Here is a 26,781-nt window from a genome sequence, read left to right as displayed (position 1 = left end):
TATATGTCGCTCGTTTGGTCAAAGGGGCCTCTGATGACATTCTACTGTGTTTATGTTCTCCTGTCATGTTCAGGCTTTCATGACACAACACAAACTGATTTACACCACCTTCTTTATAAGCATTCAAATAATTAGTAAAAACTAATGTGTGTGTGTGATAGAGGTTAAACATTTGATCTGTGTGAAAAGCACTATCGTTGCGGGGTTGCGTTTGTTGTATGGGTTGTTTACGCTTGTTCACAGCCCGAAAGGATAACTCCTTGGGGATTGACTGAAAACTGATTGGCTCTAAACAGTATACATAGGTCCAAAATGATTGGGCACATAGGCTAATCAAAACTGATCAACGAGATTGATACGTCAAGTAAAAATTGTTAGTCGACTGAAGACGGTAGTCTAACTACCTATAATAACATCCGCAATGAGCTGCTAGATAACCCGTCACTTTATTGCAGTTGAATTATGGTTTTCGGTCTACGAGTATTAAAGCAGTCTGAAGAAGCGATCGCTGATTCTGTATTAGCTCGTCAGGTAAAAGATGTCACATTGTTAAATTACACCTGAAGTAGTAGTAGTACGAATAAGTAGTGGGAATTTATATACAGGTATGCATTTTAAAGAGACTTATGGCATTCCTCATTTCATTTTGCATTCTAAATTGTTGAAGCATTTTTTCAGTTTATGTTATCATCACGCGCTCTGCTACAAATAAATGACGTTTTGCTTGTCAAAATGGCTTGCTCAATTGTTAATAGTGTATTGAATGACATTCAATGTGGTTGTGGTTAGGTAGTCAGTTTTTATCTATTACTTTTGCAACCGAATTGGCTTAAATAAGAACGTACGGAAAAGCAAGCTGAATGTGTCATACTGAACAGTTTAAGTTTAATACGAATTGTTACTAGGTTCACTCAAGTACTGACTGTTATTGCCGAAGCTTCATCACAGGTGCTGAGGTGCATAACCTCATGTTTTATATTATCCTTCACCAATATATTTGTTCAAAGTTCAACGTCGTTGAAGTAATTGCAACGGTGGATTGGTAGCAGTCTCTTTTAGCTTCAATGTATAATCTTTAGTAAGAGGTTTTTGCAACATCGCTTAGTTTTTTCATAAATGCTACAATTTTTCTTGTCACATTTCAATTCACCAAAACTTCACATCTTCGTGTTGGTAATAACTCATTTAGTATTTGGTTGCTGTGGTCTGAAAAACGACATCTTCCTTTGTAGTACGTATATTTGGTAAACGTGGTATATTAGATTAAAGTAAATAATTTTTTCATGTTGGAATATGCCAATTTCGTTTTCTCATACATTACAAATTTAATGTTTTTAAATGATTTTGGCTTTCTTGACCATATCTCCAACCTTAGTGGTGTTTCATACAGGGCAAAGGTTGGCCTGAGTTTATATACATGTATAGGCAGTGATGTGTAATTAAAATAAAGTCTAACTTTGAATATTCATTACTAATGCAATTAGTTTCTAAAATTAGGCTAGCTTTGGTCTGCAGATTTGACTTTGAAACCTGTTCTGTAAAAAGAATAGTTTTGTAAATTTACTAGGAGTTCTATGAATCCAATACTCAATCATATTTTCACATAAGGTCAAAAAATTAGTTTGTGTTCTTTAGTTTTGATTTACAATCCAATATTGTAAACATCCAAAATGTGTAACCTAGTGGTCTTTTTTTACATGTCACGATAGAAGTTGTAGGATTTTGTCTAATTTGTCACCTGCTAGGTTTGTCATAGGAGAGCGGCTTCATTTCAGCCAGCAAATAATTTAACAGTCGGTATGCGCATCCTTGGCAATGCATCAGCAAAAGTCATAGCCCAAGATCTTTATGTTTCTTTTAATGTTTTAGGCTATGATAATGCTATAATGTTATGCTTGCTTTGTAATAAAGCATTCGGCGTATGCTAAAACATTTCAGTTCATTCACAGGCAATCGAGAAAGTAATTAGCCTACTGTGATATATAAAAGATAATTCCCAAGTTTATTTATGCTCTCAGAGCTAAATGAATGTTTATTGCATACTCTATTAAAAGATAAAAATATCTTTCGAATATTTTGTCACCCGTATCGTCCGATAATATATGTTTGGAGTCGGAAAGCTATTTAACCAGTGGTAAAAGAGTGCGATTGTGATTAGTGCTATTTCTATTATACGACTTTGTGTATCCTGTTGCTTTTGTCTTTTTTAGCACTGCATATCATTGTGACTCAGCCTTGCCTAGATTTCTATCAACAGACAAACAGATATTGAATAGGTCATTTCCTATGTCCGCTACACCAAAGGTGGAGCAGTTTGTTATGACTGGTGATGTCATGCTAGACATTAGCCCTTTTTCTCCTGCGAGTCAGAGTTATCAGTCTACATCACCAGCTGATACTGGATTCCCAGAGCTAACTGAACATAGTATAGATGCTGACCAGCAACCTTCAGATATGCAAGGCAGCCATGACTTACAACATATATCTGCAGCCACCAAATCAACCAAAGCCAATGGACAATCGACGCCATCAAAAATCGACAGTATTCCTAATGAAAGGTTTATTTTACTCCGACCCAGTGAAAGAGAAGTCGAGTGTGCTTCAGATCCCTCCAATGGTGGTACGAGTAAAGTCGATGAACCATCCGCCCAACGATTAGCAAAGCGTTTGTATATGTTAGAAGGATTTAAGAAGTCTGATGTAGCATCACACCTCACTAGAGAGTGAGTACCTCTATGGATACCTCTACCTTTATGAATTCCTCTAGAAATTCTTAGAGAGCTCTAACTAATGTCACATTTATTCGTCTGATTTACCAAGTCTTCCTGTTGCAGGAGTCTATTTTATGCTGAGTTGGTCGACAAGAAAGTAGCATTGTTTTTCATTTGGTAGTAATCTGGTGAAAAGGTTGTTTTTAGTACAAAGTAATTGGATGAGTATTTACATGAGCATTAGATGAGTATTTGTCCGAGTCTATTACACCTGATTATAATAATAATAATTCTGACAAGCCAGGTCTCTGCAGGTAGTCTTTCTCTTTATTCTTGTAGCAATCAATTTTCACGGAAGGTTGCAGAAGAGTACCTAAGGCTTTTTGATTTTACCAAACTAAACTTGGTGGAAGCCTTGAGGAGGTTTTTAGCACAGTTTGCACTTGCTGGAGAGACGCAGGAAAGGGAGAGAGTGCTCACTCATTTTTCTAGCCGTTATCTCGAGTGCAATCCAACCATACTGGGCAAATTTTACATGTCACAAGGTAGGTCTCTTTCTGACCCCGTTCAACCTCATCAACAGATCCAAAATTTTACATTTCCTTCTTCGAGCTATTATGTATGATGTAGTAGCCTTCTAAAAGCGTAGTACTTTTACTTTTGTAAATAAGTCAGTTTCGGGAAGTTTCGCCTCTCTTGCACGACCAGCATTGTGGGAGTGGCTATATATAACCCTGAAGAATAAGTGAGAAAGATGCCTGTCTATAAGCATTGACATACAATCTGCAGGCATTTTACATGCAAGAAGAGAATACCACCTAATTAGTGGCGTAGTACTAATAGCAGTTGGCAGCATCATGTATTTCCATGAAAATAGATTTGGGCCTTGTGATGCTGGCTCATCTTACAAGAAAGGGTACAATATGCTGAGAATACGAATTTGCAAGGAAGTTGATAGTTTTCACACATTGCTATATAATCATTATGTAGTAGCTCTAGCAGTTTTAACTAGGGTAATTCCTATTGATAGATTGATTTTCCTTCTTTCCTTATAGCTCACGTGGAGATAGATTAACTTTTTATATCACTGCAAGCTGTAGCATTCTTTAACCTCCGAACTTTAAGGTAGACTAAGTTCCCTTTAAGTATGTCATTAACTTTTCCAGATGTTGCTATCAGTAATACAATTAAACGTCAGCTTTGGACCTCTGTCTGGTGCAGAAGGCTGCTTGAAAGGGGAGTCGCTCGAATCCCAAAATGATTTTTTACTATAGGCCTAAGTATTTTAAATAACATTAATCAATTGTTTGACTGAAAATTGAGTTTTTAAACATTTTAAAACTATTTAACGTAATAAACTGTATAGTAATGGAGCAGCCAATGCATAAAGTACACTAAATCTTTCGTAAATACTTTATTAATAGAAAAGGGTGGCTGGATAATGTATTGTGGTATCTGTAACAGTACACTGTAATGTATTGTGGTATCTGTAACAGTACACTGTAATGTATTGTGGTATCTGTAACAGTACACTGTAATGTATTGTGGTATCTGTAACAGTACACTGTAATGTATTGTGGTATCTGTAACAGTACACTGTAATGTATTGTGGTATCTGTAACAGTACACTGTAATGTATTGTGGTATCTGTAACAGTACACTGTAATGTATTGTGGTATCTGTAACAGTACACTGTAATGTATTGTGATATCTGTAACAGTACACTGTAATGTATTGTGATATCTGTAACAGTACATTGTAATGTATTGTGGTATCTGTAACAGTACACTGTAATGTATTGTGATATCTGTAACAGTACACTGTAATGTATTGTGATATCTGTAACAGTACACTGTAATGTATTGTGGTATCTGTAACAGTACACTGTAATGTATTGTGATATCTGTAACAGTACACTGTAATGTATTGTGATATCTGTAACAGTACACTGTAATGTATTGTGGTATCTGTAACAGTACACTGTAATGTATTGTGGTATCCGTAACAGTATACTCTAATGTATTGTGGTATCTGTAACAGTACACTGTAATTTATTGTGATATCTGTAACAGTACACTGTAATGTGTTGTGATATCTGTAACAGTACACTGTAATGTATTGTGGTATCTGTAACAGTACACTGTAATGTACTGTGGTATCTGTAACAGTATACTGTAATGTATTGCGGTATCTGTAACAGTACACTGTAATGTATTGTGATATCTGTAACAGTACACTGTAATGTATTGTGGTATCTGTAACAGTACACTGGAATGTATTGTGATATCTGTAACAGTACATTGTAATGTATTGTGGTATCTGTAACAGTACACTGTAATGTATTGTGATATCTGTAACAGTACACTGTAATGTACTGTGGTATCTGTAACAGTATACTGTAATGTATTGTGGTATCTGTAACAGCACACAGTAATGTATTGTGGTATCTGTAACAGTATACTGTAGTGTATTGTGGTATCTGTAAAAGCTACCCAAACCATCTTTTCCAAAACATTTTTGCAAATAGGGTAGAAATAGTTTATTCTTTCTACTGTAATAAAAGATGCATAAAATACAGTGAGCTGCCAACAAATGCATCTGCATACATTGATCGAATATTAATGACAAAGAGAGCGCCAGTAGTCGTAATATTTCTCACCCTATTTTGGAATGTCCAAGTTCTGAACATCTGTTCGACATCAAAAGCAAAAATGTTTCAAACTTAGGGTGTAAACTTGAAATTGTTTGAGTTCTGGGCTGTTCATTTATAAAGACTAAGTTCTCAAATCCCCTGTTGAGATGTGAAATAAAATCCAACAAATTCAGCTTTGATTAAGTTTCTGAGAAGTTCAGGCAAAATCTGATATGGGGATCTCTGATTGTTATCAAGGATATAACTAAAAGGATGCCAGGCCCTCTCTGCCGCACGCCTTAGCCTGGGCTTCTGCCTCATAGTATTATAATCAGTGGTACTGAAGTACTGTACAAACTATTTATGCAGTACTACTAAAGTACTGTACAGACTATTCATGAAGTACTACTAAAGTACTGTACATACTATTTATGGAGTACTACTGAAGTACTGTACATACTATTTATGGAGTACTACTGAAGTACTGTACATACTATTTATGGTGTACTACTGAAGTACTGTACATACTATTTATGGAGTACTACTGAAGTACTGTACATACTATTTATGGAGTACTACTGAAGTACTGTACATACTATTTATGGAGTACTACTGAAGTACTGTACATATTATTTATGGAGTACTGCCGAAGTACTGTACATACTATTTATAGAGTACTACTGGTAGACAAGATTTGTAATGTGGCTCTTCAGAAAAATAGTTCTTGTTACTTACCATCAAACAAAAGCCTACCTCTTATCTGGAATAGTTGATGTATTCTTGCTGACTGTCTGGCAACCAATGATTGCTCCCCATGTTCAATCACCTTTAAACATACTATAGCCATGACAACAGCCCAGTCGTTTTTGTTTGTATTATTATTCACAAACCTGTCTGACTGTCTTTTCAAAAATACATGTACTTCAAAAATACACACTCCACTCGCATATATTGCAGATTCCTGTCACACACTTACTTGTGCCATCATGCTGCTCAACACGGACCTGCATGGACAGGTTGGTCTTAACTCTTACTCTAGTTGTTTATTGAATCACCTTATCATAAATTCTTCTCATATCATGACCTTTTACTTATACATGTATATCCTTTCTGTGTTTGGGTCTGCAATCAAAATTTTAAACTTCTGATAATCACTGATAACAATCATTGCAAAAGATAGAGTTGTGTAGGATGTATTATATAGAGCAGTTTAGCATATGGGTTGCGGTCACAAAAACCATGGTTAAGACACAAATCACGAAGTTGAGTTATCCGACTTGGAAGTTGCACCAACTGAATTTATAATATTGGTAACGATTTTTGTTACACGTGCATCTGGACCAATCAAAGAGTGGTCTTTTTGAATCTGAAGTCAGTTTAGCCAATAGAAGTCTTTAACCCTTAGAAAAACTCCCTCAAAACCGTTGCTATGGTAAACAGGAAGTGCTGAAAAATGGCGTCTGATAAATATAATCGTTTCTTTTTTGCCGAATTTAAAGATAACTCTGACATTTTGGACACTTATAATGAGTACTTTGGCATTCCAACTGATGTCAAAAGCAGTGAAAGTAAAGGGAATTACGATGATATTTTCCTAAAAATTCTTAAAAGATTATTACAATATTTAATTATAAGAATAATTATTCGATTTTATAAGATTATTATCAGATTTAATTATAAGAATAATTATTCGAATTTAAAAGATTGAAGTGTATAGTGACCGATGGTGTGCTATATGTTACTGTTATTTTTCTAAAGATTTTGTTGATGATTTGGCTGTGCCCGATATCGCTGTACTACCAAGCCGTTTTAATATCGGCAAAATTAAGTACAGTAAAACTCGGATAACTCAAACTTCAGGGGACCGAGCAAAAGTGTTCGAATTATCAGAGCGTTCAAGTTATCAGAGCACTGTCACAAGTCCATGTATTTACTTATTTATTAGTAAATACATGTACATATACAAACTATAATATAAATCAAAAGCACAAATGGCTTGTTTCAAATTAAATGCTTCTAATGTAAAGTTTAAAACGTTTTTATCAAAAAGTATAGAGATTTTTCTATCACTTGAGATTGGTTTGTTGTTTGAGGTGATGTTATTGCCAGGACATTTTTAGATTGACATTGGCAAAACTTGATCGTTGCTGAAATGCTCAAAAGAAAAGACATTTTTTTCTTTTGAGCGTTTTACCCACGATCAATTTTGCCGATTTTTCTTGAAGTTTATGCAAAGATTACCTTACTTTACCTGGGATTCGTTAAAAGCAACACTCCGAGGCAGTTAAATTAAAAGTTTTACGAGGTTTTACGATACATTGTATATCACTCACGCTTTTTGAATGGATACTTGTTGAATGTACACACATATTCTGTGTTTAGGTCAAATGATGAATAGTTTTTTTTAGCTAAGACAATGTATACGTTTAATTACAACTTTTAAGACGTTTTAAACATTCAACATTCCGATGTTGATTCAACGCGGAGTCAACGTCGGAAAACTATTCATCACGGGCTAGCCGGGTCACGCACTCAAGGATTTTCGCCACGCAAATACAAAAACAACATGCTGTTTTTGTTTTGTATGTGCGTGGCGAAAATCCTTGCGCGCGTGACCCGGCTAGCCCATGCTATTCATCGTATAGCAGTATAAATCAAATTTCACCAAACCTTTAAAAAATTCGTTGACAAAAATATTTTGCCGATGGAGGTAATAACGACGCTTATGAATTACGAAAAGTTGAGGTTTACCTCTATGGCTTGGAATAAAGTGATTTTCTAAAGCGATAGCAACTGTTTCGGTAGCCGTTGGGCAAAAAACAGTTCGCATTAACAGTGTTGAGTTCGAGTTATATAGAGCCATTTATCATTGCGTGGGAACGGACCAAGCAAAGCCATTCGAGTTAACCATGTGTTCGCTATATCCTAGGGCGAGTTATCCATGTTTCACTGTAATACATTTTCTTATAAATATACAATTATTTTTATGACAACCAGCTAAAATCTGTTTAGATTTTTAAATTCCTCATAATTTTTTGGATATAAATACAGAAATCTAGATAAATATCACAACTTCTTTATATTGGTTGCTATGACGTTTTGAAATGTAAACAAAATTGTGCATAGGTTTTCATTTCTCAAACTTTAACACCAGTTTTCTCAGAACTATGTTTTCACACTAATGGTGAACGTGCATTCAGTTTATTGACCATAAAATCTGCTGTAATTAAGCTAGAATCAAAATTCTTTTTGCAAAATAACTGAGAATTTTCTCCTTCTGCTAATGTAGATAACTCCAAATCTTACCTTCTCGACTTAACCATGGTTTCTGTGATCATGACCCATATTTTATGTTACGCTCTCTACACTCATTAGCATTCCTTTGCGCTATCTATTCGTGAGCCCTTAAGGTTGGGCTAGCTTGTCATTGGCTGTTTTAACTTCCTCCTGCATTCACTTCTGCTTCATATTTGTGTTTGCTTCCTACTCATTATTCTGATTCTATGTTTGTCATATAGAATACAGGGAGAATGACAACTCAGTATGTTTGTCATATAGAGTATAGGGAGAATGACAACTCGATATGTTTGTCATATAGAGTATAGGGAGAATGACAACTCAGTATGTTTGTCATATAGAGTATAGGGAGAATGACAACTCGGTATGGTTGTCATATAGAGTATAGGGAGAATGACAACTTAGTATGTTTGTCATATAGAATATAGGAGAATGACAACTCGGTATGTTTGTCATATAGAGTATAGGGAGAATGACAACTCGGTATGTTTGTCATATAGAGTATAGGGAGAATGACAACTCAGTATGTTTGTCATATAAAGTATAGGGAGAATGACAACTCAGTATGTTTGTCATATAGAGTGTAAGGAGAATGACAACTCGGTATGTTTGTCATATAGAGTATAGGGAGAATGACAACTCAGTATGTTTGTCATATAGAGTATAGGAGAATGACAACTCAGTATGTTTGTCATATAGAATATAGGGAGAATGACAACTCAGTATGTTTGTCATATAGAGTATAGGGAGAATGACAACTCAATATGTTTGTCATATAGAGTATAGGGAGAATGACAACTCAGTATGTTTGTCATATAGAGTGTAAGGAGAATGACAACTCGGTATGTTTGTCATATAGAGTATAGGGAGAATGACAACTCAGTATGTTTGTCATATAGAATATAGGGAGAATGACAACTCAGTATGTTTGTCATATAGAGTATAGGGAGAATGACAACTCGGTATGTTTAGCATATAGAGTATAGGGAGAATGACAACTCAGTATGTTTGTCATATAGAATATAGGGAGAATGACAACTCGGTATGTTTGTCATATAGAATATAGGGAGAATGACAACTCAGTATGTTTGGCATATAGAATATAGGGAGAATGACAACTCAGTATAATGTTTGTCATATAGAGTATAGGGAGAATCACAACTCAGTATGTTTGGCATATAGAATATAGCGAGAATGACAACTCAGTATAATGTTTGTCATATAGAGTATAGGGAAAATGACAACTCGGTATGTTTGTCATATAGAATATAGGGAGAATGACAACTCAGTATGTTTGTCATATAGAATATAGGGATAATGACAACTCAGTTTGCTTGTCATGTAGAATATAGGGAGAATGACAACTCAGTATGTTTGTCATATAGAATATAGGAGAATGACAACTCAGTATGTTTGTCATATAGAGTATAGGGAGAATGACAACTCAGTATGTTTGTCATATAGAGTATAGGGAGAATCACAACTTGGTATGTTTGTCATATAGAGTATATGGAGAATGACAACTCAGTATGTTTGTCATATAGAATATAGGGAGAATGACAACTCGGTATGTTTGTCATATAGAATATAGGGAGAATGACAACTCAGTATGTTTGTCATACAGAATATAGGGAGAATGATAACTCAGTTTGCTTTTCATTTAGAATTTAGGAAGAAGAATGACCGCAAGTGACTTTATAGAGAATTTAGCCTCCCTTAATGATGGAACAAACTTTCCAAAAGATCTGCTCAAATTGTGCTATAGTTCAATCAAGCGAGAGGCTCTCGTCTGGTCAACGTAAGTATCCAGGGAAGGGGGTTTGGTTAGGGACCCTTCATCTCACTGGTAACATAATGTGGTTGTTACTCGGTCTAGCCTTAGGCTTTCATTAGGGTTCAGAGTTACCTTTTGTAGCAATCACACATGAAGTCTAATTTTAAAATAGAATAGATTTTTCTTTATTGATATTCAGTTGTAGAGTCTCGTCTAACTCTACTGTATTCACTTTTCTTTAACTTTAAAAGTTGTGAAGTATTTTAATTCTTCAACAAAAAGTGATTAATTTTTTTAGATACAGCAAAACACGCCAAATTTGTGTTTTAACTAAGGACAGCTTTTTAGAGATTTTTGAGCTGCATAAGATTTTATAGAATGATCAGGATTTTCATGCACGCGAATAAGAGAGCAGGCAATAAATACCTGCAAATCACTCATACCTGTTGTCCTTACATGAATACCTGCAAACCGCTTATACCTGTGGTTCTACATGAATACCTGTAAACCGCTTATACCTGTGGTCCCTACATGAATACCTGCAAACCGCTCATACCTGTGGTTCCTACAGGAATATCTGCCGTTCCTACATTGTTCATTTAGCGTGTACCCTTTTCCATTGAGTTCATACACGGTCTCTACACATCAAAGACCTGTTTAATAAGTTCTAGTAGTGTGTTTAATCGTCAAGCAGAGATATGTAAGCCATTGCTATTATAGCTACAGTAAAGGTACTGGAATCTATTAATCACAAAGAGTAACTCATCCTAATGTGTTATATTTTGTGTTAAAGGGACTTTAATGTATTTTCTACTAAATGAATAACTGCTTGGTGTTCATGTGTACAAATCTTGCACTTGATTCTGTGAAGTCTTTCATTGACAATGTTGAGTTTTTCTGGAAGGAAATTCTAGTTCTGTAACTATATTTCGTTTTGTACTGATTTTTATCTTATGACAATTTCTACTTTATGGCTCATTCAATCTTTGTTTATTTAATCTCTAAGTCAAGTCTCGGCAGGAGGTGTTGTATTAGCAGACTAAGGAGTAACTGCTAGTTACGATAGTTTGTGGTTTCAACTTCTGATTCGTGTTGTTTTAGGGCGAAGATCAACGCACGCCAGAGAAATATCAAATGCATGTGCGGGCATTAACATTGCGATTGACGCTAGCGATGAACACTAGTGTATAGGGTAGTGGAATAAGGAGTGCTTGATATTTTCTTCTCCTGCTCACTGCGATTGGCTAGCTTATTGTCAGTGTTTTAAAATAAAACCTGAGCTCACTGAAAAAAAAATAGTCTGATTGTTAATGAGAACTCAACTGCAATAAAGTAATATAATAAATTTCCGAATAACAAAATTTGTTTATTTTATCAGTAAAATTTATTACTAAAAGATGTAAGATTTATATTGCATGTGTGTAATATAATATTATGTATTAACAATATTGCTATTTATTTCTATTAATGTCAAGAACAAAATATCACCCTTGCGTCCGGTGCTTACAATGTGCTTCCCAAAACATTCCTTGGTGCCTGCACTAGCATTCACAATGACTTATTTCTCTCCCAACGCGCTACAGCCCTTATTAGTCTGCTAGTGAGCCTAGCTGGTTGTTGAATGGATCTTATAGCATGTGTTGTTTTGACATCCAATCATTGCCCCTGTTTAACTCATTTACATATAGAGATGTAATACCATTGCCGCCTACATTGTACAGCTGTTAGGTGGCCAGTGAATGTATGATAGCATTTCAAATCTACTTGATTCATCTATCGGCCCTAGCATGAAGTAGGACATGATTTTATTTCTTTATCGTCTTCCTGTTTCACCTCTACATGTGCACATGGCTGACAGTGTTTATTCATTTGTATATGGGCAGCTAGTCTGGATAATATGGGGTATCGCAAGATGCTGTCTGTCCTTGCATGTACATTTCTCACACCTTGGTAAAAGTCTGTTAATAGGAACTTATGCAATCTGTTCTAGTGACGACCCGGAATATGCCTCTGCACTCTCCGATCAGGTCGTATCAGGAAATGCAGTTTCATCCTCACAGCCCTCTCCTCACCCTAGTTTATCTTCATTTGTCTCGGTAAGCCAAAGGCTTCATGTCTAACTAGCTCATTATCATCAACCTGTCATTTTAATTCATGTTGATGCATTTCTTTGTACTTGGCAGAGTTTGTGCTTTTAGCATTTTCCGTTACTGTGTGTGTTTTTAGTATTAATGCATATTTTGAGAAGATGTTTACTACTTGAGTTTGCCATAGGTGCCACATAGTTGTCAGGGTACCTGCCATAGATGTCATGCTGTTGTCAGGGTACTGCTGGTAGTTGCCACAGATATCATACTGTTGTGAGGGCATTGCTGGTAGTTGCCACAGATGTCATACTGTTGTCAGGGTACTATTGGCAGTTACGCCATTGGCTTCGCCGCTGTCAGGGCACTGCTGATAGTTGTCTGATGATTTTAGTTCAACTGTAGCACAACGCAGTGAATGTCTTTCATTTGCTTTTACCTTTTTGACCCACGTGAGTAGATTAAAAATCAAGGATGCTTATAATGTTCTCATGTTCTTCGTTTCTGCTAAAGATGCCTTGTGATGAGGGTCCAGAGATAAAGTCGGGAAGCCTACAGAAAAAGCATTGCTTTGAGACAGACCACAGGCCAGGTTTGTAGGTTGTTCACACTTTCCTGGTTGGCTGCTTTTGTTGATAGTTGTAATCCCTATGTTCACCATCATGGCATATGTGAGTTACTGTAAAACCTGTATTTGAACACCACTGATATTTGAGCGCGACCTCTATTTGAGCGCCACCTCTATTTGAGCGCCACTATGGGAAATGGGGTGAAAAATAGAGCGCCATCCTTTAATTGAACGTCACTTGTATTTGAACACCACTTCTATTTGACCACCACTATTTAATATTTTTAATCTTTACGAATCCATTGTAGCAAGTGTTTACAAAAATGCGCTAATAATGGCTTGATTACATCAATAACAATTCGTTGGTTGTTTCTGTTTGTATCGAAGTTCATTTTCCAACTTCAAGTCTTCAGCCTTTTTCATTGAAAGTTGTGATTGCAACGCCGTAGAAATAATTGGTAATTGTATCAGGCTAATAGTAGTTCCTTGTTTTTAATTCGGTCTTGGTACTTCGACGTATGTGAAAACTGCTTGAGCAATTACAATGCTTTGGACGACTTTTGATAGACATGCATCCGGCTAAAAGTTTATCATTATTTATGTGAAAAGTTTTCTAGATAGCAACGCGTAAAGTTTTGCTCTGCTAAAAAATTATTTGGAGGCTAATATCAGCTAGTTCAGCAATGTAGATGAAGAGTTCAGATCAGCAGACACTGGAAGATATTGAACAGCCAGAAGATGATGAAATGGTTCCATACGAATGCAACAATCAGAATGCAACCTGCCGAGCAAACGATGCAAATATTTTTGTTTCAAAAATAGTAATTTTTGTTTCTGCATGTATTATAAGAATGGTTTGTTTATGTCACTTGTTCTGGAATATATATTTGTAGCATTTGCTAGATTATTATTATACAACTTATAAATTTGCAGATATATAGCATATTGTTTGATAGCATAATTGCAGTAATCTGATCTCAGCTTACAATTGATTAACGCTCGGAATTCCTGTTTTATTGCACATAAAAATCCAGTTTTGGCTGCAAACTTTACCAAACATATCGATGAGTGCAATGAACTTTTATGCAATGTTAAATATAGTTATAAAATGAAAATATACCTTCAAATTTAAAAATAAATTAAAACCCGAAGTTCCGACAAATTGTAACGCGGGCTATAAAATCCTGTAACAGCTTCCACATGCATATTTATTTTGAGAGTTATAGTGCAACAAGTTGGAGGTGTGTTAGCGAATTTCTTGCATCCAAAAGGGTTACCTTAACATCGTCCAAAGGAGAGTGCAAACTATGGGCGACATTCAATTCGTCAGTGAAAGAGTTAACTTTATCTTCTTAACATTCTGACAGGGTGTTTGAGAAATACAATGCTACCCTTTATTTGAATGTCACCTCTAATAAAGCAGCACTCTAAGGGAAGGTTGAAAAAATAAAGCGCCATGGCTTTCAAATAAAGTTTTGACACCAAGTATTAGCTCTATGAGGTCTGTTTGTATTAGATGCAGTTGTGAGTTGGTTTAATATTGTTAATTGTACGTAGTCATGACAATAGCGGCATGTTTGTGTATGTAGTCATGGCAATAGTGACATGTATGTGTATGTAGTCAGGGTAATAGCATACATACACATATTTGTGTATGTTGTCATGACAATCGCGACATGTTTGTGTATGTAGTCATGGCAACAGTGACATGTTTGTGTATGTAATCATGTCCATAGTGGCATGTTTGTGTCTGTTGTCATGTCAATAGTGACATGTTTGTGTTTGTTGTCATGTCAATAGTGACATGTTTGTGTTTGTGGTCATGACAATCGCGACATGTTTGTGTATGTTGTCATGTCAATAGTGGCATGTTTGTGTTTGTTGTCATGACAATCGCGACATGTTTGTGTATGTAGTCATGGCAGTAGCGACATTTTTCAGTGGCAAGTGGGAAAAGAGGATGGAAGAGTCATCACGCTGTCCTTAAGGGTATGGCTCTCTATTTGCTCAAGTCAGCCAAGCATCCAGTTGGAGAGACGAGCAAGTTCATACAGCTGCATCACAGTCTTGCAGAAGTTGCACGCAATTACAGGAAGAAACCTTTTGTCTTCTTTTTACGTACAGCAGACTGGTCTGAATACATGTTCTCAACCTGGTATGGCTGAGGTTTCTTATAAGTGTATTAACTTGCAACCTGCACATAGCTTCATTTTTCATTTGTATATTCATAGTCTGTTGTTCACGTTGTCAAGAGAAAATAATTCTCTCATCATTATTAAGTATACGGTTTGATTACTAGCACTAATAATTCCTGGAATATATCATTATAAAACACTGTTGATTAAGTTAGTATTATAGTACTGAAATCACTGGTCTCCTCAACTGCATCAGCAGAACTGCACATTCTCTGTTTAGAGTTATAGATGGTTGAGATTATACTCTCTTGATGAGAGAGAAAACAAAAAGCAGCCACTGCATATCTTTAAGCAGGCCTTGAAGTTTTAAAGTTGATTTCTTATAATGCTAAGCTGCACCATAAGTGCTCAATTACTCGTACCCAGAACTTTATTCCATCAAACAGTACCGCTGCCGTACATTGCCATTTCGCTATTACAGCAGCGTTACAGAGCTGGAGAGTTGGGTGAATCAGATTAATACAATCGCTGCTGAGTTTTCTGCTGAGCCCCTCGCTGCCGGTGTTGGCTCCCAGATAAAATTCCACCGACCACTCTTTCCATCGTCCTATTCAAAGCTTGACTTGGTAAACACCTAGCTTTTCTTTCCTTGAAAGCTTGATACAAATTGACAGCTTGGCATTCAGTGTTGTCTATCTTTCTCGCGTCGAAAGGTGAGATGTCCAACTGTCGATGAGCAGGATGCTTTCTATGTCTCCATATCGGTGCAATTCTGTTTTAGTCCCTCTTGCATCAAGCCATCCATTAACTGTCCAACTGGTCCAAATTAGGCAAACGGTTATAATAAGTATACATATACCGCATCTTCATCTTCGCAAATCTTTCTTTCTGGGTGTTCGAGAAGTATTTAGCTCATGGCCAACATTCTTTGCAGGAAGACCAGTTAGCATCTCATGAACAAAAAGTTGAGGAATTAAGGCTATCCATTCTAGAGGAAGAAGATAACAGACCTGAGAAATCCTGGTCTAAACAGGCAGTTGCTAACTATAAAGACAAGTTGGCATTTCTACAATTTGAGGTAAGAGATGTTTGGGACCCTATTTTCTCCAAGGATTACATTTAGGGTATGTTCAGATTTTCTACTTTTATGATCTACTCATATGGCCTACACGTATGGCTTACACATATGGCCTACACATATGGCCTACTCGTATGGCCTACACATATGGTCTACAAATATGGCATACACGTATGGTCTACACGTATGGCCTACACGTATGGTCTACACGTATGGCCTACACGTATGGTCTACACGTATGGCCTACACGTATGGTCTACACGTATGGCATACACGTATGGTCTACACGTATGGTCTACACGTATGGCCCACACGTATGATCTACACGTATGATCTACACGTATGATCTACACGTATGGTCTACACGTATGGCATACACGTATGGTCTACACGTATGATCTACACGTATGATCTACACGTATGGTCTACACGTATGGCATACACGTATGGTCTACATGTATGGCCTACACGTATGGCCGTTGGATTCTACCCCGTGAGAAATTGATGATAGTTTTTGATTTACTAAAATCGAGTTGAAGGTGCCTTATTAGCAATGAATATGTGTATACTTTTACGAAGCGCTCTTAAAAATATACACAAAAATGTTACCAAAATTTCATGTTTCTAGGCCAAAATAACCATTTTCTTGCTATATAACAGTATTTTTTGTGAATGCTAAGTGTTTTTATTGTATTCGACCATGTATGATCTTTTAACCGATAGAGAAATTACCGTGTCGACCGCATATCATTGAAAGCTGCTTTTATGTATATTCCTGACAAGGAAAGACATCTTTCACACAAATCCTAGAGAGTCTTGCATAGAAATATGAAAGCATCTTTATTTGCAAGCATAGTGGCTTGTCAATTTGTGCTGCTCCATTGTTAACCCACACCTTCACAGAGTTATTTTCTTTCCACTCCATTGTCAAGGTTTTTAAAGACATCTGTTCGGTAGACTAAGTTGCAAATTATCTTGGCACAACCAACCGCTTTAGTCAAATACATGTGTAATGCCGAGATGTTTATATTTGATCCTAGTTCATGGTTTTCGATGAATGAAAATCTCTTCAAACGTGTAAAAAGTGTTTGTAAAGTCAAATCTATTGTAAGATAACGATATGACATGAAAAAAAGATAGACTGCTAGAAGACTAGCAGTCTATCTTTTTAATTTAATTTCATGTTTTTTTTTCATAAAAAAACATGAAATTAAATCATTTGTGACTAATTAAACGTTTAATACATTTATTGTATTGTTTTAGTTAAAACGATATACAATATACGGATCCCTTCTCAAAGCCAAGCTGGATGATAGCACGAGTGTAGGAGCCACAAGTCTTCCTGGAAGGTCATGTGATTTTACGGACACCGAATCTGTTATGTCGGTGGAAAGCTTAGGCTCAGAGTCGGTAGCTAGTGGTGTCCACTACTCTCCTAGGACTACTACTAGGTATAGTTACCTGCAGGCTGTCAGCTCGTCCTACTAACTCCATCCCACCTCCTCACCTACTTACCTTCACCAAACTTACAGATTTACTTGCAGAATCGGACATGATTTACATTCTTCTCTCTGGAATACTTACTTCACTCGGTGCTTCATAAACTCGGAAGCCCATCTGCTGATTCTGATGCGATTTGCATGAACTCTTATATTCAAATGCTCATGGCTCCCGCTGTTCTTCTGTATAGCAAATGTATACAAACATTTTGTGCAATTTATTGATGTTAAAGCCTGCCAGTACAAATGTCGCTTTCATAGCGTATTGCATGTATCTCATGTATGAAGCTAGTAGTAGCCTTAGTGTTGCATGTTTTTATAGTTTTGTTCTTCCTCTTGCAAAACCACAGCATGCATTTTATTTGATTTATGTTAACAGCTCATCGGCAGCTATTCTGTCTTATGCACACCTGCTGGAGAGTGACGGTATGTATGTAAATGTGACAAGCCAAGTTACCCACCTTTAAACCTCCTTTCTTATGCGTAGTGAATGTCTTGTTTGCTGTTTGTTATTTCCTTGCTTCAAACAATATACACTGATCGCTATTTGTTGTAACCTGTAATGGCTAGATGTGAGAGCATCTAATGTAGCGATATCACCTTATCCTTCTTATGCTCTATTATGACGCTATGCTTGGATATAATCCGAATTGATGTACCGCTTCAAGTTTTCATATTAATTGTTATATTGTATATATTTCTAGAAATACAAAATTCTGCGATATATAATCAGCAGTGAATATGCCACTTCAAGTTTTTATATTTGCTGCTATATTATATTTTTAAGAATACAAAATGATAAGTGTTGTCAAAGTTATATTGAATGGCGCATTAATTTATTCTTTTCCTGCCATTTTAGGACGAGAAGTATTCGTCTGATAAATTCACGGTATTATAACTATGTGGTAAATTGATCATAAGACAGTAAGCGCTATGCTCATCACACCTTTGCTTTCACGTGGCTCATTGGCTAACAGTTTCTTTTTATTGACCCGTTTCTTCCTTACATGGGTGGTGGGGGCGGCGGCGGCGGTGGAGGAGGGGGTGGCGCACCGGAAGCTCCACTTGCAGCTGGTGCAGGCGGTGGAACTGTTGCAGCTACCTGATTACCACCCGCACCGTCTGCCGCTGCTGCAATAACAAGATGAGTGAAACACTTCTTCAACATCATTATTTCTTTTCATTCATTACAAGGCAATTGTAACTTATCCATTATAGAGCAAAAAATTTCTAAAATCTAAAAATAATTCTAAATATCAAATAATTGTTTCCAATTTTTTGTAAGCTATTGTTGTGTGCTGAGTATTCCATACCAATGCTGCATTTTATGAGATCATCTGGTAACATGAGTGTGTGAATATTTTAGAAAGGACCACCCATCTTGCTCAAGTCCATGCTATTCTATCACTTTTGTTCACCGATTTGTAAGAACACAATAAACTAATAGATTTGTTTAATTATATATTATCATAACAGGATGTGTAAATATAAGATAACTGAAATATGTGCTATTACAGAGTCATGCATAAACTTACCAGTGGGTGTCTCGGTTGTCTGCGCCTCTGTCTTAGCCTTTGTTTCATCTTTCTCTTCCTCAGCAGTTTTATCTGCTCTGAAGAATATCCTAGCACTACTCAGGGAATAGAACAGCAAATTGAATTCCTGCAAACAAAGTGAAATGCTATGGTGATAGTAATACAAAAATTGAATGTATGTCAATATTACACAAAAGAGCAATAATTTGTCATCCAAGGTCGATTTGTTACAAAAATACTAAAAGATATATTGCTGACACTAGCAAAACTGTAGTGCCTATACTGTATCTGGTCTGTTCAAGTGTAGCGTGAATATTACCTGCTGGTATGTCTCTAGTCTTCTAATTGTTAGAGAGATAGTCTGTGAGAGCTTCTCGTCGCTTGAACCTTTTGAGGCTTGTTTTCTTACTGCCTCCTGTAAGAGAAAAGGTAACGGAGTTAACGCCTATATTGGTTTTGTTACAGTAATTTAACCAGAATGTAGCTAGGCTGCATATGTTCAAACTCCTACATGCATCAGCTTTAAAGACACTCTCCAGGTGCACATGATATAAAAACTAATCAACCAGTTCAACTACATAGCAGTATTTCAGAATCTAAGTCACCTCGGCCAAGCCAACTCACATACATGTAGTGTTAATTTACATTCAGTGTACGACTATAATGTACATGTGATCTCATTCAGTTTCAGAGCAGCCATGAATACATTATGCATTGGATATAAGCAGATACTCTAGACTACAGGGCTTTAAAAGACCTGCAAGAGTTGCAACTGTCACAAAAGTCCTACATTTTGTAACTAGCATTACAAAACATACTATAGAAATTTGTCATGCTTAGGCACGAGCAGGAGGACAACTCCATAATAAACATGAATTATGGTCATAATTATGGCGGACTACACATTGTATGTGATGAAAAACGAGTATGTTAGAAGTGATGAAAAAATATCACAAATTGTTTTTGATCAACACTTTTGGAAGACTATGTTCAAAAGTGAGTCAAATATTTTCACCAAGACAAATTTTGTGAAATTATTTAGGTATGCATAGCTAAGGAATTGATTCTATTACATGTCTCCCTCTTTCTGTCTATTAATACAGGCAATAATACATGTATATTGCTATTGCGTACAAGTCAGCAAAGTTTACCATTACTTGCATTGGGTTTTTATCCAACTATTAAATGTACTATTACAAAAACAGCATTGGCCAACTCTTTTTTGAGCTGCCCTAAAATTATGAGGAAATACATTTTATCCAGTTTTTGCTACATATAGTAGTTCTGTATGAAGTATAGGCAGCAGTAGGAATTGTCTTCGAAAGCACTGCCACACAAAGAACAAACCTAACCTTAAGTTTCAACAAATTTGTATATAAAAAGTTACTGCATGTACAGATAAAGTTTTTACAATTCTCACGTCACACCTTTAATCAATGGTGCCTACTAATGCTGTTTTACTTTTAAATATGATTTGAGCCATTAGTGTGTTGTTCATACAGAACAGTCCAAAGCTGATGAGAGATTACAATAAAGCCCAATTCACACTAGACACCATTTGCATGTAGTACTGGCAAAACATGTATGACACAAATAGAATGGCCCGATGTGAGCAGATTTTTCCATTCTACTTCACCAAGGCGGGCTGTGACAGCCTTGGAAAACTTTTCTACAGCAGAACTCATGAAATGGGAACAGTCAAGAGCTCCTATCTGAAACCGATAAGACAGCTATCTTTAGTACACATGTAGAAGGGACTTGATGCAATCTCTTTCCAAAAGATGTGTGCCCAGCAACCGCTTTAATTGCTTATGGGAGGATAATGCTGTTGAAATATTTAGATTGAAAATTAAATGAAAACATTCACAATAACTAGTAGAAGTGTTCGATTGAGTTCGAGGAAAAGCGAAGAAACTGAAAAGTATCAAGGAACACAAATTCACGAGCCATTACTATGACATCACTTAGTGGCGTCACACCCCTGACACAAAGAAGATGGTGGAGCTAGTTTAATCTTTTCGAGAGTTGAACATTAGAGATGGTGTTTTCATAAAACACGTATAATCAGATGTAAAGCTAGTTTATGCAAGGAATTTGCTTCTCAACCACTCCGCATTGAGAAACTGGCGTCATGGCAAGCACAGGTTTCTGTAACAACTAATTGACTTCCCTGATTGCTGGTAAATTGCAACCAAAGCATACCACTATTGCATGCCACTGATGTCCAAAGAGAAGACGCATTGCCTGATGATCTCCTTATATATTTAGAATAGTACTTGAAAAGTTACAATCAAAAATGGTAGTGTTCAACATAAGCAAACCTGAGTTCCGCTGAACAGGGCTCTTGGAAGTTGATCATTTTCAAAATTGGAGAAACAAAGTCAGCACCGTTTATCTTAAAGGGCAATGTTCCAAGAAAGTTGTTAAGGCAAAGCAGCTATTGAGCAAACAATGGGTAGGGAGCAGCCAAATTAAATTTGAGTTTGGTCATGCAGATATGGTGCAGCTTGACATTAACCTCAGGTCTAAGGTCACTGTATCACCGTAAAAACACAAGAAGAAACAATCAGGAGAAGAGATCAAGAGTGAACCCAAAGAGCTTGAGGCGCTGAGGCACGTGGCCTGGTGAAAGAATGTCATGAAGTAAAGACCCTTCCAGTGCTCTTGGTCAAAAGGTGGCATAGTAGCTGGTACTTCTGAGTAGATTACTGATGCGATAAGGTTACATGGAAGGATGTAACAAGGACATTATCTCTTATCAAGGAAAGTATTTATGCTAACAAAGAAAATTGCTCATTTAACAAGAGCTCATCAGGAAAACCATAATTTTTTCCTAAAAGGGACTTTATAGGGAAAAACCACGGTGGGAGACTAAAATTTTTAGTTATTACACAGATGACAAATGAGCAGTAAAATTGTGTTCACTAAAAACCACCATGCTAGCTACTTCCACTTTCAGTTACTGAAGCAGAAAGTTTCCCAATCCTGGAATGGCAAAGATGTCCATCAAAAATACTTGATGGCCTTCCACTATTGCTAAGATAAATATTACTATACCTTGGTATTTCTGGTGCACAGTAATAAATAAAGGCACCCAACTTCATTCACACATTTAGACCAAACTTTGCAAACAGCTAAATTGAACCACAAGAAATTCCCTACACACCCAGTGATGTGATTCCAAATATAATGAATGAGATGAACTACTGTCCCAGTTATGAAAACAACAGGTACAAGATAGACAGAATTGCGAGAGAAACGCCTAAGTTCCAAATGTGCATGTTTCTTCATTAACAATCTCATCTATCAACTCGGGCTCTGCGCCTCGTATAGCCATATTACTGCGAATATGGGCCGTCATTGCACCTTAATTTTTCTATCATCTTGTTATGTTATGATTTAATGTAAAACAAAACAAACAAACTTGAGAAAAGTTTGTCTCATCGAAGTTCGAACCATAAAGAAATAAAAGTGAAGCTACATGAAAAATATGCCCTGAATCTTTCAGAGTTTAAGGGTAGCTGGTGAACGACTTCGTGAAGAACCACCTAAGCCTGGAGTATTGGTTAGTTGGAAATAAGTACATGTATGTCTAAAGCACCTTAGTAAACCAAATAGGAGAGGTCACTAACTTCAGCCTATGGTATATCAGCTCACACACCATTACTCACAGTTCTTTACATACAACATGAAGGATGCATTAGGCAATATCAAGGTAGCTGACAACTTGACCTAGAAAATGAGCTAGCAAACCTCAAGGAAACATTTGCAGCAGATGGCCAAGCCACGTAAACAATCGCCAAGCAACAAGCATAAAATTCATCACAAAAAGATTAAGTACCTGTCAGCCCGCAAACCTAGATGTTTGTTTACTTTTTAAATCAGCACGAAACTCACTTTGGAACAAAAATAAGTCAATTAGAAATAAAATACAGACTAGGAAGAAGATGGTGAAACAAATACAAATTGGCAAAATAAACTAGCTCTAGCTAAGTGGGGCCGAAATAATGTCTGCAGGCTAAAGTACATACGTATACCTCCAGTTTAACCCTGTTTTGTGCAGCCATAGAAGCAACACTTTTGCTCTAGTCTCAGTCTGCATGCACAATGTCAGCAGGGTTGCCGACACAATGCCAGCAGGGCTGCCGACACAATGCTAGCGGGGCTGCCGACACAATGTCAGCAGGGCTGCCGAATCAATGTCAGCAGGGCTGCCGACACAATGCCAGCAGGGCTGCTGACACAATGTCAGCAGGGCTGCCGACACAATGTCAGCAGGGCTGCCGACACAATGTCAGCAGGGCTGCCAAGACGATAAGCAAGCAAATCAACCTTTTTGCGGTAAGAGGTCGCCTTCAAGAATGAGAGGCCTCGTGATAATAGAAGTAAAATGTCTCAAAATGGGAATGAAAATGATGCTGGAAACCCTGTCAACAGTCTAAATTGATGAAGTACATGTAGCTGATGCTCTTTGGCCTTGTCTGCCAAATGGAAACAGCCACACTTGGCATCTCTCTATTTGTTGACAATGGAGACGGCCTTCTTTCCGATAGTGAAAGCTTCTTGACTTGTAGAGAAACTCAATACAGCAGAAGACCATCATTGCAATGGAAAAGCATGTAGAGGTCTGCATTATGTATCAATCACAGAATACAATTCAGTAGTAGGAATTTTCCAGCAGACTCAATAAAAAGAGACTACTTCATGCTGAGGCTGCTTGTGGTTAGGGTTTACACTGGAGTTGTCGCCTTTATATTTTTATCAAGTTTCTTGTTGAAGTCGTGTATTGGTTGTTCTCACTCGGTAAGCTTGGCTTATGTTCAGGGCCGTATCGTCCTATACTGCAGCTAATGCCGTGGCAGTACCATTTTTTGAGGCTCAAAAGCCCGGAATTCACGTCATTTTTGCTTGATTTTAACACTGGCTGGGGAAATGGCCAAAATGTCGTTTATCGGTTGCGTGGGGAAACGGCATTTATGTCGCTTTTGGTAGACGTTTATAAAGCTGCCGTCTCGTAGCGTTAAACAAAGGATCTAAATGCTAGTAAGTTTTAAATATCATCAACGAGATATTAGTCGATAAATTAAGATATGAAACGATTATCCGAAAGGCGTTGCTTTGTGCTAAAGAATTCGCGCCTTCTTGGAAAAGAATAAAAGCTGGAAATACCAGTCAACATCGGCTCGACTTTCAAAACGGTAAAATAAAATATTATTTGATCATCCGATCGTAAGTGATTTTTTGTGTGATTAGAATAACAATAATTCAGATGATAGAAGTGATGTAAACTTTTTAGACTTTTATTATATTTGGAATATGCAGAGAAAAACGATCATTATGGTAGCTCGCACGGCAACGTTATAGCGTTGGACTCTACCGAAAGGAATGCTTCCAAGCATTTCATACAGAGACAATTGTACATGGTTGTATTTTTTGTAGTAGTAGATATGTAAATGAATGCTTATGTACAAAAGATTTTGTTCATAGAAATAAAATTAAGTTTGAGCTATGCATGTAACATGCATAGCTCAAACTTAAATCTACTACTACTTGCTCAGTATTATAGACTATAGTATAAAAGCATTATTTTTAACATGGTGCCCTATTAATTTTACTTTTTAACTCTACAATATTATTTAATTAAATTATTTCATAGGAGACTACTCGTCTCCTACACCATTCAGCATTGTACCCGGTGATAATTCTACCTCATGCTAGCTGTGGCCAACCCCTTTAGCATCTTTCATTCACATTATATTTTTAATAAGCGTTGTTGAAGACAATCTCAATAAACAGTTTTATATTTAGAAAACTGGATTATAATGTCAAATTTGCTGTTAGAACATGTGCCCATCAGAAGCCAAGTGTGCTAGATTTGCACCATTTTGACTAGTTATACTAAAAATTTTCCCGGGGGAGAACCTCAGACCCCCTTGAGGGGGATCCGGGGGTTCTCCCCCAGGAAAATTTTGTCTCCGTCCGGGGGTCTGAACCTCCCCAGACCCCCGGAGGGGGTCTGGGGGAGAACCCCCGAATCCCTCCTCTGTGTTTCACCTATAAATGCTAATTTATAGATTCACCTATAAATGTTAATTCACCTCTATGTTAATTTCCATGTTTCACCTATAAAGCACACGCAATAAAACGTTGCACACATAAAAAATTAATTACCAACTTCGACACCAATGTGATTGTGCATTGTAAACACAAACAAAAATTATTAATTCAGGAAAAATGGTTCATTGTGATAATCTTCACCTTCATGAATGTTGCACTAAACCTGTTGTGAAAGACTGAGTCTCAATTAGATGATTGAAAGACACCCCCAGATGCGTGTATGTGAGCATAACTTCCTGAAGATACAAACAACAATGAAATTTGCTGGGGGTTTAAGAGGTGTCCAGTGTCAACCAGGCTTCACACTCAACAACCCAGAGTATTAATGGGTTACAGTAATACATGTAGTGCATATTGTTGGTTAGAAGGGTGAGAGAGGTGTGTGAGGTTGTGAGTGGTTAAAACCATCGGAAAGCATCAACTTTAGTTAAGATCAGGTCAGCAGTTACCCTGTGATAACACCAGTATGTGACAACTGTGGTACACATACAGTATTAGATGACCTACTTCCTTTTGATTTAACATACTGTATTTAAAATATTCGATGGACTACAGGAGCTGCCAGAGAACCAACTCAATATCTTAATAATGACAGTATAAAGCTAAAACATTACTCTTCATCATTATCGGCAGCGCAATGTGTGGCAAGTTTTCTATAAGACGTCAGATGTCATAATGCAATGCCCCTAGTGCTACCTATTATAGTGATTAGTAGAGTTTGTACAGCTGAGAATACATACCCTGTCGGCTTTGTACCTGGTGAGTACCGACTGAAACCAGTGAAGGGAGTCGAATTCATTGTATTGGTCAAGTAACTTGAGGATATAAGCGACACCTACATTTAGAAAAACAGCAGGTGAAACAAGATTGACTCACCATTCAAGAAAGAGACGAACTACAAAACAGGCCAAAAAGGGCCACATCTCTGAAAAAAATCATAATGTACATTTATAAAAGACATTGCTACAAAAACCAATGTCTAGTGATGCGCTTGTAAATATCTACTACTAGCTGTGCTACCCGGCGTTGCCTAAGTAACAAAAAGACTTTGGGCAGAAAATTGATTTGTATTTAACATATACCAACATTTGCCATTCCAACTTTCAAACTACATATCATGAGAAAAAAGTTTTGTACAGGACAACTAAATTAAAAATCAATTGAACTGTAAGTGTTCAAACAACTGTCAATTTAAAATTTCATAACTTTCAGCTTTTTTGTTCGAAGAGATTCGAAACAATTGTTCCCATTAGAATACATGTAAATGCATATAAATTTTAATCCATTCCAACAAGAGAAAATAACTTTGGTAAAGTATTTTACATTTTACACCATGAACTGTACTGAATAC

At 36.8% G+C, this 26,781-nt stretch overlaps 2 protein-coding genes across 4 annotated transcripts in view; one reads left to right on the top strand and one right to left on the bottom strand.

The window, feature by feature from the left end:
• Nucleotides 1-444: 444 nt before the first annotated feature.
• LOC137385962 (PH and SEC7 domain-containing protein 1-like) lies at nt 445-18,802 on the top strand. Of its 3 annotated transcripts, XM_068072595.1 has the most exons (13): nt 445-531; nt 2,211-2,723; nt 3,051-3,256; nt 6,301-6,359; nt 10,305-10,438; nt 12,405-12,510; nt 13,012-13,090; nt 15,008-15,221; nt 15,683-15,827; nt 16,136-16,279; nt 17,543-17,730; nt 18,158-18,204; nt 18,638-18,802. In XM_068072595.1, exons 2-13 carry the CDS (start codon nt 2,287-2,289, stop codon nt 18,655-18,657), a joined length of 1,779 nt encoding a protein of 592 aa, XP_067928696.1. In that variant the 5' UTR covers nt 445-531; nt 2,211-2,286; the 3' UTR covers nt 18,658-18,802. The 3 variants fall into 3 exon arrangements, with proteins under 3 accessions (XP_067928696.1, XP_067928694.1, XP_067928695.1); XM_068072593.1 differs by lacking the exon at nt 18,638-18,802 and having other exon boundaries at nt 18,158-18,271; XM_068072594.1 differs by lacking the exon at nt 18,638-18,802 and having other exon boundaries at nt 496-605; nt 18,158-18,271.
• Nucleotides 18,769-26,781, bottom strand: part of LOC137385961 (WASH complex subunit 4-like) — a 31,783-nt gene continuing 23,770 nt past the window's right edge. Inside the window, exons 25-28 of the mRNA XM_068072592.1 lie at nt 26,171-26,265; nt 19,633-19,728; nt 19,314-19,440; nt 18,769-18,909 (exon numbers count right to left, since the gene is read on the bottom strand). Of these exons, the coding sequence (XP_067928693.1) occupies nt 18,782-18,909; nt 19,314-19,440; nt 19,633-19,728; nt 26,171-26,265 (446 nt within the window). The 3' untranslated portion in view covers nt 18,769-18,781. The remainder of the gene's footprint in view (nt 18,910-19,313; nt 19,441-19,632; nt 19,729-26,170; nt 26,266-26,781) is intronic.

This window comes from Watersipora subatra, chromosome 1 (genome assembly GCF_963576615.1).
Source record: "Watersipora subatra chromosome 1, tzWatSuba1.1, whole genome shotgun sequence".
Taxonomy (NCBI): domain Eukaryota; kingdom Metazoa; phylum Bryozoa; class Gymnolaemata; order Cheilostomatida; family Watersiporidae; genus Watersipora; species Watersipora subatra.
The sequence above is the reverse complement of the archived record's forward strand: the minus strand, read 5'-3'. Positions and strand labels throughout refer to the sequence as shown.

What these genes read in the sequence shown, in the direction of transcription:
- LOC137385962 (XM_068072593.1), top strand. Translation starts at nt 2,287, where the DNA reads ATGTCCGCTACACCAAAGGTGGAGCAGTTTGTTATGACTGGTGATGTC. An exon ending in GAGGCTCTCGTCTGGTCAAC is followed by an intron (nt 10,439 to 12,404) that starts GTAAGTATCCAG and finishes AATCTGTTCTAG; the next exon opens with TGACGACCCGGAATATGCCT. An exon ending in GTTTATCTTCATTTGTCTCG is followed by an intron (nt 12,511 to 13,011) that starts GTAAGCCAAAGG and finishes TTTCTGCTAAAG; the next exon opens with ATGCCTTGTGATGAGGGTCC.